Source organism: Schistocerca serialis, chromosome 5 (assembly GCF_023864345.2).
Source record: "Schistocerca serialis cubense isolate TAMUIC-IGC-003099 chromosome 5, iqSchSeri2.2, whole genome shotgun sequence".
Lineage (NCBI taxonomy): Eukaryota > Metazoa > Arthropoda > Insecta > Orthoptera > Acrididae > Schistocerca > Schistocerca serialis.
Window position 1 is genome coordinate 298,776,894 of NC_064642.1, and position 16,920 is coordinate 298,793,813.

General features: G+C 38.0%; 1 protein-coding gene and 1 long non-coding RNA gene across 4 annotated transcripts in view; one reads left to right on the forward strand and one right to left on the reverse strand.

The window, feature by feature from the left end:
• LOC126481660 (uncharacterized) overlaps positions 1 to 14,255 on the reverse strand; it is a 58,490-nt gene extending 44,235 nt beyond the window's left edge. Inside the window, exon 1 of the long non-coding RNA XR_007587608.1 lies at positions 14,154 to 14,255. This is a non-coding gene — a long non-coding RNA (uncharacterized LOC126481660). The remainder of the gene's footprint in view (positions 1 to 14,153) is intronic.
• The window catches only part of LOC126481658 (UDP-glycosyltransferase UGT5-like), a 146,090-nt gene that overhangs the window by 46,591 nt on the left and 82,579 nt on the right, over positions 1 to 16,920 (forward strand). Inside the window, exon 1 of one of the 3 annotated variants that reach the window (XM_050105581.1) lies at positions 13,301 to 13,402. The exons of the other annotated variants lie outside the window; for them this stretch is intronic. Within the exon in view, the coding sequence (XP_049961538.1) occupies positions 13,346 to 13,402 (57 nt within the window). The 5' untranslated portion in view covers positions 13,301 to 13,345. Of the gene's footprint in view, positions 1 to 13,300; positions 13,403 to 16,920 lie in introns of those variants that run through there. 3 annotated transcript variants of the gene reach the window in all.

Here is a 16,920-nt window from a genome sequence, read left to right on the forward strand (position 1 = left end):
CGTCAACTGCACGAAGAATTGCCTCGTCCATTGCACGTGTCCTCATCGTTCTAGGTCTTCCCCAGTTGTGAGTCATAGGCTGGAATGTTCCGTGCTCCCTAAGACGCCGATCAATTGCTTCGAACGTCTTCCTGTTGGGACACCTTCATTCTGGAAATCTGTCTTGATACAATTGTACCGCGCCACGGCTATTGCCCCATGCTAATCCATACATCAAATGGGCATCTGCCAACTCCGCATTTGTAAACATTGCACTGACTGCAAAACCACGTTCGTGATGAACACTAACCTGTTGACGCTACGTACTGATGTGCTTGATGCTAGTACTGTAGAGCAATGAGTCGCATGTCAACACAAGCACCGAAGTCAACATTACCTTCCTTCAATTGGGCCAACTGGTGGTGAATCGAGGAAGTACAGTACATACTGACAAAACTAAAATGAGCTGTAACATGGAAATTAAGCGTTTCCAGACACATGTCCACATAACATCTTTCCTTTATTTGTGTGCGAGGAATGTTTCCTGATAGTTTGGCTGTACCTTTTTGTAACACCCTGTATAATAATGCAAGGTATTCCAGAAGGTACATTACAGCTTTATTGTCATATAACTCAACTTGGAGAAATAAAAGGTAATGTCTGTTGATGCACCAATTCAAGAAGTTTTTTTTATGTAAGGTAATGAATAAATGTTTGCCTTTCCAAATGACAAGAGCAACATAACAGGAAACAGTTTTTTTCTTTCATGTTTTTGGGTGGTAGGAGCACCATAAAAGAATTGAAGACTGGAATCTGCAGAGAAAAACGCACAGTCTGTGGCTTGGTTTATTGAAATGAAGTGAGACACCCAAGTTCACCCAAATTTCAGAAGGCGATACAGTGAACCACCAATCTCTCAGCCACCATCAGAAAATGGCATAGGGACAGGGAGTGTGGATGTTAAACACCATGCAGGAAGGCCAAGGAGAAGTGATGAAGATACAGAGAGAGTTTGGCAGGTTTTCGTATGTTCACCACAAAACCTGTTGATAAGGCATTGAAAGAATTGTGAACACATTGTATGATAGTGCATTGAGTACTCCAAAAGCATCTTCAACTCTTTCTGTACAGCTTACAACTGTTAAAGGAAATCAAATTGGGTGACAAGCCAAAAGATACTGCATGTACCAGGACATTATTGCATGTGTAGATAGGGATAAACAAATTCTAAAGCACAATATGTTTTCAGATGATTCAACCAAGCTGGTATATTGATTAGACAGTGTACTTACCACAAGGGGAATGCATATAGAACATGACTAAAAAATCTGAAAAAAATCTTTTTTCTCTAAGTTGATTACAAGTTAAGTTCTATGACACTTAAGTTGTAAAATGCTCTTTGGAATGCCCTGCTGTAGCCTTTAATTTCTTTAGAGCTTTGTAGATTCTTCTTTGTTTCTGATATTACAGCTATATCAATTTCTGTACTGATTAATTCCTTCATAGTTGTTGTTCTTCAGTGCTCATTCCTCTAACATTCAATGTGACAATTTTCAAAATTTTCTCAGTCCTTTTATTCTTAACCGCTTTTCTACTTGATTTTTGCAATGTTATAATTACCCTGTTAGAAGATACCGGTACTGGCATGTAGCTGGTGTAGATGTAGTAGAGTCAGCGAAAGAAGATCTCAGACAGTTGGCAATGATGTTACCAGGTTTCAACTTTAAAGTGCAAACAGGTACAGGGAAAACTGACAGTCATCTATAGAGTCATGACAACATTGAGTCATTGTCATAGAAATGTATACAGTGTTGCATTATGTGACTGGATGAGGTAGACCTGTGAAAGTCAGGCTGCCAGGAATCATCTTTTGTTGACCATACCATAGGTGATGGAGCTGCCACCTAAAATTCTGTTAGTAAGTAACCCGAAAGTATTTTATAAAATAGTTTGAAAGTCTGATAATACAGAAACTTGTCTGTAATTCACCACCATTTCACGGTTTTCTTGTTTATTAAGTACTTTCACTTTTTAATTTTTTGGCCAGATAAGAATGATTCCAGTATAGAAGGCCAAAGTTATAAAATGTATAAGTGATTCAAGATTATATCTGCACATCTGTGTAAACTGATCTCGCCCAGGGTTGGATTCTATCAGTTTTTCCTTTCTTCTGTAAAGAATTCGTGTTAATATTTTGCAACCATGACTTATTAAACTGATAGTTCGGTAGTTTTCACACATGTCAGCAACTGCTTTCTTTGGAATTGGAATTATTACATTCTTCATAAAGTCTCAGGGTATTTTGCCTGTCTCATACATGGTGCACACCAGATGGATAAGTTCCCAAGGCTGTCAGTAGTTCCGACGGAATATCATTTACTCTCAGGGCCTTGTTTTGACTTAGATCTTTCAGAGCTCTGTTAAAATTCTTATCGCAGTATATTACCTTCCATCCCATCTTCATCTATGTCCACTTACCTTTCTATAATATTGCCTTCAAGTTAATCTTCCTTGTATAGACACACTATATATTCCTTTCAGCTTTCTCTTCTTTTGTTAGTAGGTACTCGTTTCCCATTTGAGCTCTTCATATTCATACAGCAGCTTCTCTTTTCCTCAAAGGACTCTTTAATTTTCTTGTAGGTGGTATCTATCTTTACCCTAATGAAATAAGCTTCTAAATCCTGTAGGCTCTCCTTTTTAGCCATTTTACATCTCCTGTCAATCTCATTTTTTAGCTGTTTGTAGTCCCTTTCACTGCTTCATTTGGTGCATGTTTATATTTTCTCCTTCCATCAATTAAATTTGATATCTCTTGTGTTATCCAAGGATATCTACATGCCTTGTCTTTTTACCTATTTATCCTCTGCTGCCTTCACTATTTCATCTCTTAAAGCTACCCATTCTCTTCTATTGTATTCCTTCCCCCTGTCCAAGTCAAACATTGTCCAATGCTTCCTCTGAAACTCTTAGTAACCTACAGTTCTTCCCACTTATTTAGGTCTCATGTCTTTAATTTCCTATCTCTTTCCAATTTCTTCAGTTGTAATCTACAGTTCGTAACCAGTAAGTTGTGGTCAGAGTCCACATTAGTCCCTGGAAATGTCTTACAATTCAAAATCTTGTTCAGAAATATATCTTACCATGATATAATCAATATGAAAACTTCCAGTGTTTCCAGGTCTCTTCCATGTATACAACCTTGTTTTATGATTCTTAAACTAAGTGTTAGCAATGATTAAATTATGCTCTGTGCAAAATTCTACCAGACAGCTCCCACTTTCATTCCGTTGCCTGAGTCCATATTTACCAACTATTTTTCCTTCTTTTCCTTTTCCTACTGTCAAATTTGAATTCCCTCACAATTAAATTTCCAACTCCTTTAAATATTTGAATAATTTCTTTTATCTCACCATACATTTCTTCAATCTCTTCATAATTTATGTAGCTAGTTGGCATATAAGCTTGTGTTATTGTGGTAGGCATGGGCTTGATGCCTATCTTGGCTACAGTAATGTGTTCCCTATGCTGTTTGTAGTAGCTTACCCACACTACTATTTTCTTATTCATTATAAAGTCCTCACCTGCATTACCCCTATTTGGTTTTGTATTTATAGCCCCATATTCACCTGATCGGTAGTCCTGTCCCTCCTTCCACCAAACTTCATTAATTCCCACTATACCCAACTTCAACTTACCCATTCCCTTCTAATAGTTTCTAACCTACCTGCCCAATTAAGTGATCTAACGTTCCACACTCAGATCCGTAGAACATCAGTTTTGTTTCTCCTGATGAGAACTTCCTCCTGAAGAGTCCCTGCCTGGTGATCTGAATGGGGAACTATTTTACCTCTTGAATTTTTACCCAAGAGCACACCTTCATCATTTAACCACACAGTAAAGCTGCATGCCCTTGGGAAAAATTACAGTTGTAGTTTCTGCTTGCTTTTAGCCATTTGCAGTACCAGCACAGCAAGGCCATTTTGGGTGATGTTACATGGCCAGTTCAGTCAGTCATCCAGATTGCTGCACCTGCAGCTACTGAAAAAGGTGCTGTCCTCCTTCATTAAAGACAGGAATGTACGGAAAGCAATGAATATAGTATTGTGATGGAGGTTGACCTGTAAATATATGAGTATGTTGTTGAGTGTGTATTGTAGCTTAAGTGTAGTGTAATTATTGTCTCTAACACTATTTTAAATATATTTTCATGTAATTCCCTTGTGCTATAAGGTACACTGATTATTTTTACGCTACTTACTTGAGTCCAAGGAATGTCTAGTAAGTTCTTATTTACGGTACAATGTAAGTGCACATCCAACCTACTATCATACTCCTGGTCATTCTGTTTAGCACACACAAGTACCTTGAGTATGTAGATTTTGAGGACTGTAAGTATCTTTATGTTCTACAAAGTATTGTTTACAAGAAGTTAATTTGTTTGAGCCAGATATACATCTGATGGCTTTCTTCCGCCTGATAAAGACCTCTTTTGCCCTGGCAGAGTTTTATCAAAGAAGTATCCCATAATGTAAGTGCATGTGGAAAAAGATGTAGTAGGCCATAAGCATAAGCTCTTTACTTATATGATCATTCAGTTTCCTTGAGATATATAAAACTCTTGCCAATTTACTGCAGAGATTTTCTGAGTGGGTGTCTCAAGGTAGATGCCTAACAATTTAATTGAGTGATTCTGTCCATTATTAATATTTCTGACCGAAAATGTCAGTCCATTTTTCTGGAAGCACTGAGCTGCCTTTTCCATCTCAGAGTTGCTCACTTGTTTGACATCATTCACAGAATTATGTGATGTGATTAAAGTTGTGTCATCAACATACGTCAAAGGTTTATAGGGTAGTAAGTTGGGGAGATCATTCACATAGACAATGAATAAGAAAGGTCCCAACACGGATCCTTGCAGAATCCAATTTTTTACTTTCATAAGATCAGCTTTATTATTTGAATTTATAACAACCATCTGGTTTCCATTTGCCAGATATGATTTCAGTAATGTTAGTTCTGTTTCAGTTATTCCATATGTTTCATCTTTCTTAATCAAAATCCTATGTGAGACAGTGAGAGATGTGATAGTGAGATCTACTACAGTAGCTTAGGTGTTCTGCCTATTTTCAAACCCATGTAGTGCTGATAATACAACTTTTTGTTCTGCTGTAATTATTAATAGCCCAACTAGGAACCCTTGTTGTTGACGAGGTTGTTATACTCAAAAAAACATTTCATTGGTCTTTCATTAATGTTTCAACAGTTCTCAAAATTATAGATACTACTGCTGTAGGTCTGTAATTTTGGGGTGAATTTTTGTGTCATTTTTTATATATGGGCAAGTTTCAAACAGTCTAAAAATGTCCCATCTATAAACATCCTATTTACGAGTAGAGACAGTGGAGTACAGATAGCATCTGTTATTCTTTTTATGACAAAATGAGACATTTTGGGATACTTCTTTGATAAAACTCTGCCAGGGCAAAAGAGGTCCTTATCTGGCAGAAGAAAGCCATCAGATGTATATCTGGCACAAACAAATTAACTTCTTGTAAACAATACTTTGTGGAACATAAAGATACTTGCAGTCCTCAAGATCTACATACTCAAAGTACTGGTGCCTGCTAAACAGAATAACCAGGAGTATGAAAGTAGGTTGGATGTGCACTTACATTGTACCATAAATAGGAACTTACTAGACATTCCTTGGACTCGAGTAACAAACATAAAAATAATATTTTATATGCTACCAAAATATTTTTCAACAGTGTAGCTTATAGCACAAGGGAATTACATGAAACAGACATGAATTTATATGCACTGAAAATGAATGATGAACTTTCGAGACACACACACACACACACACACACACACACACACGGACTGTCTCTCTCTCTCTATCTGTGCCTGTCTGCAACTCAACTTCTCCTCTATATAGCGAGTAACAATCTAACCTTTTCATAATATTGTCATTATTCTGAAATACAAGCGTATTACAAACATAATTACACTACATTTAAACTACAATACACTCTCAAAAACATACTCATATATTTACGGGTCACCCTCCCTCACAATACTATATTCATTGCTTTTCACTCGTTCCTGTCTTTCCTGAAGAGGGACAGCATCCTTTTCGGTAACTGCAGGTGCAGCAATCTGGATGACTGACTGAATTGGCCATGTAACATCACCCAAAATGGCGTTGCTGTGCTGGTACTGCGAATAGCTGAAAGCAAGTGGAAACTACAACTCTAATTTATCCTGAGGGCGTGCAGCTTTACTGTGTGGTTAAATGATGAAAGTGTGCTCTTGGGTAAAAATTCAGAGGTAAAATAGTTCCCCATTCAGATCTCCAGGTAGGGACTCCTCAGGAGGAAGTTCTCATCAGGAGAAACAAAACTGTTATTCTACAGATTAGAGTGTGGAATGTTAGATCCCTTAATTGGGCAGGTAGGTTAGAAACTGTTAGAAGGAAAATGGATAAGTTGAAGTTAGATATAGTGGGAATTAATGAAGTTTGGTGGAAGGAGGTACAGAACTATTGGTCAGGTGAATATGGGTTTATAAATGTTCTTGTTGTGGTCTTCAGGCCAAAGACTAGTTTGATGCAGCTCTCCATGCTACTCTATTCTGTGCAAGCTCCTTCATCTCCCAGTACCTACTGCAACCTACATCCTTCCGAATCTGTTTAGTGTATTCATCTCTTGGTCTCCCTCCATGATTTTTACCTTCCACGCTGCCCTCCAATACTAAATTGGTGATCCCTTGATGCCTCAGAATGTGTTCTACTGAGTGATCCCTTCTTTTAGTCAAGTTGTGCCACAAACTCCTCTTCTCCCCAATTCTATCCAGTACCACCTCTTTAATTATGTGATCTACCCATCTAATCTTCAGCATTCTTCTGTAGCACCACATTTCAAAGCTTCTATTCTCTTTTTGTCTAAACTATTTATCGTCTATGTTTCACTTCCATAAATGGCTACACTCCATACAAATACTTCCAGAAATGACTTCCTGACACTTAAATCTATACTCAATGTTAACAAATTTCTCTTCTTCAGAAACGCTTTCCTTGCCGTTGCCATTCTACATTTTATATCCTCTCTACTTTGACCATCATCAGTTATTTTGCTCCCCAAATAGCAAAACTCCTTTACTACTTTAAATGTCTCATTTCCTAATCTAATTCCCTTAGCATCACCAGACTTAATTCGACTACATTCCATTAACCTCGTTTTGCTTTTGTTGATGTTCATCTTATATCCTCCTTTCAAGACACTGTCCATTCCATTCAACTGCTCTTCCAAGTCCTTTGCTGTCCCTGACAGAATTGCAATGTCATCAGCGAACCTCAAAGTTTTTATTTCTTCTCCATGGATTTTAATACCTACTCCAAATTTTTCATTTGTTTCCTTTACTGCTTGCTCAATATACAGATTGAATAACATCGGTGTGAGGCTACAACCCTGTCTCACTCCCTTCCCAATCACAGCTTCCCTTTCGTGCCCCTCGACTCTTATAACTACCATCTGGTTTCTGTACAAAGTGAAAAATAGCCTTCGCTCCCTGTATTTTACCGCTGCCACCTTTAGAATTTGAAAGAGAGTATTCCAGTCAACATTGTCAAATGCTTTCTCTAAGTCTACAAATGCTAGAAACGTAGGTTTGCCTTTCCTTAATCTTTCTTCTGAGATAAGTCGTAAGGTCAGTATTGCCTCACGTGTTCCAACATTTCAACGGAATCCAAACTGATCTTTCCCAAGGTCGGCGTCTACCAGTTTTTCCATTCGTCTATAAACAATTCGCGTTAGTATTTTGCAGCTGTGACTTATTAAACAGGTCTTTCAGTGCTCTGTCAAACTCTTCACGCAGTATCGTATCTCCCATTTCATCTTCGTCATCTACCATTTCCATAATATTGTCCTGAAGTACATCGTCCTTGTATAGACCCTCTATATACTCCTTCCCCCTTTCTGCTTTCCCTTCATTGCTTAGAACTGGGTTTCGATCTGAGCTCTTGATATTCATACAAGTGGTTCTCTTTTCTGCAAAGGTCTCTTTAATTTTCCTGTAGGCAGTATCTATCTTACCCCTAGTGAGATAAGCCTCTACATCCTTACATTTGTCCTCTAGTCATCCCTGCTTAGCAATTTTGCACTTCCTGTTTATCTCATTTTTGAGACGTTTGTATTCCTTTTTGCCTGCTTCATTTACTGCATTTTTATATTTTCTCCTTTCATCAATTAAATTCAATATTTCTTCTGTTACACAAGGATTTCTACTAGCCCTTGTCTTTTTACCTACTTGATCCTCTGCTGCCTTCACTACTACATCCCTCAGAGCTACCCATTCTTCTTCTACTGTATTTCTTTCCCCCATTCCGGTCAATTCTTCCCTTATGCTCTCCCTGAAACTCTGTACAACCTCTGGTTTAGTCAGTTTATCCAGGTCCCATCTCCTTAAATTTCCACCTTTTTGCAATTTCTTTAGTTTTAATCTACAGTTCATAACCAATAGATTGTGGTCAGAGTCCACATCTGCCCCTGGAAATTTCCTACAATTTAAAACCTGGTTCCCAAATCTCTGTCTTACCATTATATAACCTATCTGATACCTTCTAGTGTCTCCAGGATTCTTCCATGTATACAACCTTCTTTTATGATTCTTGAAACAAGTGTTAGCTATGATTAAGTTATGCTCTGTGCAAAATTCTACCAGACGGCTTCCTCTTTCATTTATTACCCCCAATCCATATTCACCTACTATGTTTCCTTCTCTCCCTTTTCCTACTCTCGAATTCCAGTCACCCATGACTATTAAATTTTTGTCTCCCTTCACTGCCTGAATAATTTCTTTTATCTCATCATACATTTCATCAATTTCTTCGTGATATGCAGAGCTAGATGGCATATAAACTTGTACTACTGTAGAAGGCATGGGCTTTGTGTCTATCTTGGCCACAATAATGCATTCACTATGCTGTTTGTAGTAGCTTACCTGCACTCCTATTTTTTTTATTCATTATTAAACCTACTCCCGCATAACCCCTGTTTGATTTTGTATTTATAACCCTGTAATCATCTGACCAAAAGTCTTGTTCCTCCTACCACTGAACTTCACTAATTCCCACTATATCTAACTTTAACCTATCCATTTCCCTTTTTAAATTTTCTAATCTACCTGCCCGATTAAGGGATCTGACATTCCATGCTCCGATCTGTAGAACGCCAGTTTTCTTTCTCCTGATAACGACGTCCTCCTGAGTAGTCTCCGCCCAGAGATCGGAATGGGGGACCATTTTACCTCCAGAATATTTTACCCAAGAAGACACCATCATCATTTAACCATACAGTAAAGCTGCATGCCCTCGGGAAAAATTATGGCTGTAGTTTCCCCTTGTTTTCAGCCGTTCGCAGTACCAGCACACCAAGGCCATTTTAGTTAGTGTTACAAGGCCGGAACAGTCAATCATCCAGACTGTTGCCCCTGCAACTATTGAAAAGGCTGCTGCCCCTCTTCAGGGACCACACGTTTGTCTGGCCTCTTAACAGATGCCACTCCGTTGTGGTTGCGCCTACAGTACGGCCATTTGTATCGCTGAGGCATGCAAGCCTCCCACCAACGGCAAGGTCCATGGTTCATGGGGGGAGGTTATAAATACAAAATCAAATAGGGGTAATGCAGGTGAAGATTTTATAATGAATAAGAAAATAGTAGCGTGGGTAAGCTACTACAAACAGCATAGTGAACACATTATTGTAGCCAAGATAGGCGTCAAGCCCATACCTACCACAATAATACAAGCTTATATGCCAACAAGCTCCACAAATTATGAAGAGATTGAAGAAATGTATGGTGAGATAAAAGAAGTTATTCACATAGTTAAAGTAGATGGAAATTTAATTATTGCGAGGGCAATTCAAATTTGACAGTAGGAAAAGGAAAAGAAGGAAAAATAGTTGGTAAATATGGACTCAGAGAAAGGAATAAAAGTGGGAGCTGTCTGGTAGAATTTTGCACAGAGCATAACTTAATCATTGCTAACACTTAGTTTAAGAATCATAAAATAAGGTTGTATACATGGAAACACTGTAAGGTTTCAGATTAATTATATCATTTTAAGACATATTTCTGAACAAAATTTTAAATGTAAGACATTTCCAGGGACCAATGTGGACTCCGACCACAACTTACTGGTTACGAACTGTAGATTACAACTGAAGAAATTGGAAAGAGGTAGGAAATTAAAGACATGAGTTGAAAGAACCGTAGGTTACTAAGAGCTTCAGAGGAAGCATTGAACAATGTTTGACTTGGATGGGGGAAAGGAATACAGTAGAAGAGAATGGGTAGCTTCAAGAGATGAAATAGTGAAGGCAGCAGAGGATAAATAGGTAAAAAGACAAGGCATGTAGATATCCTTGGATAACACAAGAGATATCAAATTTAATTGATGGAAGGAGAAAATATAAACATGCACCAAATGGAGCAGTGAAAGGGACTACAAACAGCTAAAAAATGAGATTGACAGGAGATGTAAAATGGCTAAAAAGGAGAGCCTACAGGACAAATGTAAGGATTTAGAAGCTTATTTCATTAGGGTAAAGATAGATACCACCTACAAGAAAATTAAAGAGTCCTTTGAGGAAAAGGGAAGCTGCTGTATGAATATGAAGAGCTCAAATGGGAAACGAGTACATACTAACAAAAGAAGAGAAAGCTGAAAGGAATATATAGTGTGTCTATACAAGGGAGATAAACTTGAAGGCAATAGTATAGGAAGGGAAGTGGACACAGATGAAGATGGGATGGGAGGTAATATACTGCGATAAGAATTTTAACAGAGCTCTGAAACAACAGAACTACTGACGGCCTTGGGAGAGCCAGCCATAACAGAACTTTTCCATCTGGTGTGCACCATGTATGACACAGGCAAAATATCCTGAGACTTTAAGAAGAACGTAATAATTCCAATTCCAAAGAAAGCAGTTGCTGACATGTGTGAAAACTACCGAACTATCAGTTTACTGAGTCATGGTTGCAAAATATTAACACGAATTCTTTATAGAAGAAAGGAAAAACTAATAGAAGCCACCCTGGGTGAGATCAGTATGGATTCCGGGGAAATGTAGAAACACAAGGCAATACTGACCCTATGGCTTAAATAAGAAGATAGGTTGAGGAAATGCAAACCTACATTTATAGCATTTGTACACTTAGAGAAAAGTTTTGGCAATGTTGACTAGAATATTCTCTTTGAAATTCTGATAGTATCAGGGGCAAAATACAGGGAGTGAAAGGCTATGTACAACTTGTACAGAAACCAGATGGCAGTTAGAAGTATTGAAGTGCTTGAAAGGGAAGCAGTGGTTGAGAAGGGAGTGAGCCGGGGTTGTAGCATATCCCTAATGCTATTCAATGCAGTGAACAAGCAGTAAGGGAAACCAAGGAAAAATTTAGAGTAGGGATTAAATTTGAGGGAAAAGAAGTTAAATCTTTGAGGTTTGCTGATGACATTGTAATTCTGCCAGATATAGAAAATCACTTGGAAGAGAATTGGAAGGAATGAACATTGTATTGAGAGGAGGATATAAGATGATCATCAACAAAGCCAAACAAGAATAATGGAATGTAGTCAAATTAAATCAGGTGATGCTAAGAGAAGTAGATTAGGAGATGAGACACTTAAAACAGTGGATAAGTTTTGCTATTTGGTCTGCAAAATAACTGATGATGGCCAAAGCAGAGGGGATATAAAATGTAGACTGGCAAAGGCAAGAAAAGAATTTCTGAAAAAGAGAAATTTGCTAACATCATTGGAGATTTAAGCGTTTGGAAGTCTTTTCTGAAAGCATTTGTCTGGTGTGTAACCATGAATGGAAGTGAGACATGGGCAGTAAACGGTTTAGACAAAAAGGGAACAGAAGAGTGTTGAAGATGAGATGGGTAGATCATGTAACTAATGAGGAGGTACTGAACAGAGCTGGGGAGACAAGAAATCTGTGGCACAAATTGATCAAAAGAAGGGATCAGTTGATAGGACACATTCTGAGACATCAAGGGATCACCAATTAGTGTTGGAGGGAAGTGTGAGGCTTAAAAATTGTGGAGGGATGCCAAGAGATGAATACAATAGGCACATTCAGAAGCATGTAGTCTGCAATGTTATTTGGAGATGAAAAGGCTTGCACAGGATAGAGTAGCATGGAGAGCTGCATCAAACCAGTCTTTGGACTGAAGGCAGCGAAAACGACGACGACACGGTACACATTTTGCCTCCAGGTGTATTTTAAGTACCAGGTATGAAGATGTTCTTCTTTGGGAACAGTCCCTCTCGTATTAACTAGATTTCAAAAATTGTTGTGCACCAAATAGGCCTAGTGTCCGAGATTTAGTAGCTGTAATTTATTTCTGTATCTGCCTGTATTTTCTGTGTATTTTATTGTACATGGTAGTATGTTCTGCAATGTTAATGAAGATGCAGAGCCCAAAAATTGTCACATCTTTTGGTATATGAAGCTGTTCCTTCTGTCCTGGTATATGTTTATTTGATAATATGATATTGGATCAGAATTTGTTTCTAAGGATACTACGAATGTACTAAAATTCTCACTAGCACAAAAAATTATGTTATTTATGGTACCGTATTTGTTTATCCAAGTGGTAATAATATGAATTTTATAGATTTTGCTTCCTTGGACAGTTGATAAACTTTCTCAAAACAAATTACCAGTTACTTCGTTAATGTAATGGAGATACCTTTTCAAGCTGTACAACATTCATATTTGCTTCTTCTAATCAGAAGAACCATTAATTATTTCAAACAAACATCAATATTGAATTCGTATATCAGGAACCTGAAATTACAATATCTGAATCAGACAAAATGATTGTTGTTGAGCACAAGCGACGCCGAAATGTAATACCGTTTCTTTCCGAAAGAGGAGTTGCCCCAGAATAACTTTTCATACACAATCGAACGATGCCCTCGAGTATCGGTAATTCTATCCGTGTTGTCAAGCAACTGCTGTCCGTATGATGTATTACGGGTTAGGTAACTTTACATCCCTAGGTAATGAATGTGGTTTGTCACCAAACAAAGTGCATGAAGGTACCGGAATGTGAAAACTAGTGTTAGACGTTTCCGACAAAAATACTTCTTCCTTTTAGCCAACCTAAGTTATTTACTCGACACCACTTCGCTACTAAACGCACATACTCTTGTGTTGTGTCGCTATTACGTGGAACGAGTACTATCATTTTCGTGCAACTGCAATCTATTTAGCGCAATGTGGCCAACAAACACACGTGTGACGTCACCGTGACACGTGATTCTGGTCCGTTTCTCCCATGTTAACAGATGCCAGACGTCAGGCGAAATTTGCCGGAGACGCACGATTACAACGTAGCCCTGAAGGTAAGATTTTCGCATCAAACCCATGTGCGTTTCTTAAACAAGAAAGAGGCATGGCCGCACGTTGCTATGTGTAAATAGCGTGCCAAACCAGTGCGTGGAATAATATCTTAAGGAGAGAAAAAAAGTTCCATATCGATTGATTTGGCGTTAAAATACAAGTAATCTTAACCTGTAACGCTATAAAGCGCTCTGTTTTCGCAGCTTGGGTGTTACACTAGAAACAACCAAATTTTGCGTACTGTTAACTAACCTTATAGTAAAAACCTTGTGTTGGTTTGCAAAAATACCGTCGTACCGTCGTTATTGGAATTAAATTTTGACCAGATACTGTGGATTATCGTTTACGGTACCGGTACTTCTCTATTTTGTTCATTTCCTTTCTGGCATGCAAATTGTAACTACAGAAACGATATTTTTGCTATGATAATTTCAACAAGATCAAAAATAGTGGCACAAAGATTATTGGGAAGGTTGTATGTTCTACAGCACCTTTATAATGAATATATAACAAAAATGATATTGAGCTACACAGGAAAAGGTAAATATCAAGGGATATACTATGCACTCTAGAAAGTTGGTATGAACTTTTTTATCCTATAAATTTATAACAGTTCCAGTTGTTAATGAATGAAAGCAATATAATTTACAGTATATCGGTAAGATATCGGTGCCATGCTACGGTAAGGACTTGAACGATACCGGTATTTGCAGTGAAAAACTATTTCGCTATTTTTAGTTAAAATGTACCTACTTTTCGTTGTAGATTCCGTTCTAGCTAAACTCACTCAGATTTCTTCTAGTGGATGAAAATATCCGTCAGCGGCTATCATAACTTCACCGCATTACAGACCTATCCTCCAATAACATCTCGAGATACGGCAACAAGTGGGAGGCAGGTGCCCAAACTGGTGAATTGCACAGAGCTTCTAAAAAACCTGTACTTCATTGTACCAAACAGCTTCATTACAGGCTATTTGATTGTACTCAGTTATGCGCCACTGTGGGCGGGACACTTTATTCCACTGAATGACCCTTTTTTCAGTCTAGGCTTTCGACGACGTATTTAGAGGCGGACAAGGAAGTCGGTCATGTCTTTTCTTAAGGAACCGTCCTCATATTTTAGCGGAAAGGATAAACCAAATCAGAATGGCGGTAGAGATAAAAGAATCGCTCTCCTCTTGAAAGCGAGTTCAGTGTTTTCTGCACCGTATTACCTTGAGTCGGTGTCTCATCCGCAGTAAGAAACCTGTGCACAAAATCAACTTTTCTCCTTTCTAGCGCTCTAAATATTTGATAGCTTTGTTTTGCAGTGTGATTTTGGTCTGCATTCAACAAATACAAAATAGATTTCTCACCGTTAATTCATTACCGGTATGTAAAATTGACTATGATCTTTCTTCTGATTTTCCTATGATGTCAGCTATCCGCTACACATTTATTCATCTATCGCTTAACACCATCTTGTGCGCTTTGACGTTAATCTCATTCCTGTTTACGGTTTAGGGAATTACTACATGTAGATCACGTTCAAGAGACGTACAGCCGTCTTTGGATTCATCTGTCCATTTACTGAGCTGCTGATTTGGGAAAGTTTTTTTAAGTCAAAAAAAGTTAGATGTTAGAGGTGGGCAAAAAAAACTCTGAGCTAGTTAAAGACATTTTACTGAAAAGCTGAATGACAAGAGTTTTAAGAATAAGTATTAGATTTACTTAAACTAGTTATGCCGAAGGGGAATACAATGACCGCCTCGCAAACAAATTTATTTTATTTTTTCAGCCTGTGATAACTAACAATGTTCTGCGCTCGAGAGGCTGAAGAGATCCAATATCAATAATGGTGTCCAAAGAATGTACCCACTTCACAATCATAATTTTCTTCCATATTTTCAAGCCATTGAATTTGAGTACCCTTAGGAAAGAAATAATTATCTTCCGTTCCAAGAGAGATTACAGATTTCAAAAATGTTAATGTCCAGGTGCTTGTCGCATCACGAAAATCCTTAGGCGTCATGGAGACAACACAGAATGATTGTAATTATGTAGTTTGCGTCTCTTATCAAATCTGCAACTTCTTGAAGCACCATTATTTTACACATCATCTTTTCTTGATAGCGCCAGAATTTGTCACAAGACATGCAGTAAACGTGCGCAGACACTGTAAGTTTCAGATCAGCTGTTTCGAAATAGTTCTTAGCTACAACGTAGGCAGATACCATACCGGCAGTGTGATTCCTCTTTTATATTGGGCAGTTATCACATGGAATCTGCGGGACTTATTTTGTGAGTAAATGAAGGTGATTTGACAGTGGTTTTGACTATGATGACAGCTCTGCGTGCGATTTCGTTCCTAGATGCAAAAAAGTGATCACGTAAAGTACATACAAGATGATTTCTAAATTGTGGCGCTACTGTGAGATGCAAATTTTACAAATTTATTACATAAAACTTTTGAATAGGAACAAATGAACATAAACAAAAGGCATGCAATAAAAGAATCTTATTACTCTTAAAGCAGGAACATAAAAAACTGCAGAATACATATTTTGTTGCTACGGGACAACCATGAGATACAAATCTCACAAACTAAGTAAGTAAGAATCTTGGATAAAAACATGTGAACATCAAAGTAATTTATGCTCTTAAGCAGGAACATAAAAAATAAAAGTTAACATCAAAAGTATAAAAAAACATAAAGCTATTGAGATACTCGTCCCTAGCATTTCTTTGCAAAGTGGATCTATGTGTGGACAAACTCTTGACGGGCACGCTCTTGCAGCCCCCATCAAGGAGGTACCTGTAGCCTCGTTTTACGGTGTATTCTACAACACACAGAATCCAGACTCGCTGAAGAAGGACGTTGATAAGTGCAGTAAAACAGATCTTGCTTTATTCACGATATGCGGATATTCATTTTTGATTGAGACCCAAACAATCGGGAGAATTTTCTTTAAATTTCGATTTCAGAACTGTGTTAGATGACATTTCGATAAGTTGGTCTTTTTCGGAGCTGTTTAGTTCTGTTCTGGATACGTTTCCCTCTTCAGGTGCAGTCAACCACTCCTAGCCAGTAGAGAGTGTCGAGTGAAAATATTTGGATATATCTTCTTGCAACTCAGATAGCTGCCCTTCAGTGTGTTCGTATATCTGTCATTTCTTCAGTATTCAGCTCACTTGATGGGGTAGCCCTTAACTGGAAAAGCATTTAGATCGTTCTCTGCTATGACCGAGATCCAAAGGGCGAGTTTTTTTATTTTTTTATTATTATTATTACGAAAATGCACTGAGTGTATCACTTTGTGATGTGATTGTTTCATGCTGTCCCCACATACTTATTTCAAGGCATTAAGTTTGTTGAAAATATCGGGGAGGCACTTCAGCTCAGCGCACCAACGGTGTTTTTAAGACATTCACAGTAATCAAACTTATTATCATTAGTTTCCAAAATATGCGAGTTGTTCATCTTTAAATTCTAGAACTCTATTCAGGGGCGCCCATGACCGGTGGCAAGTGGGGAGGGT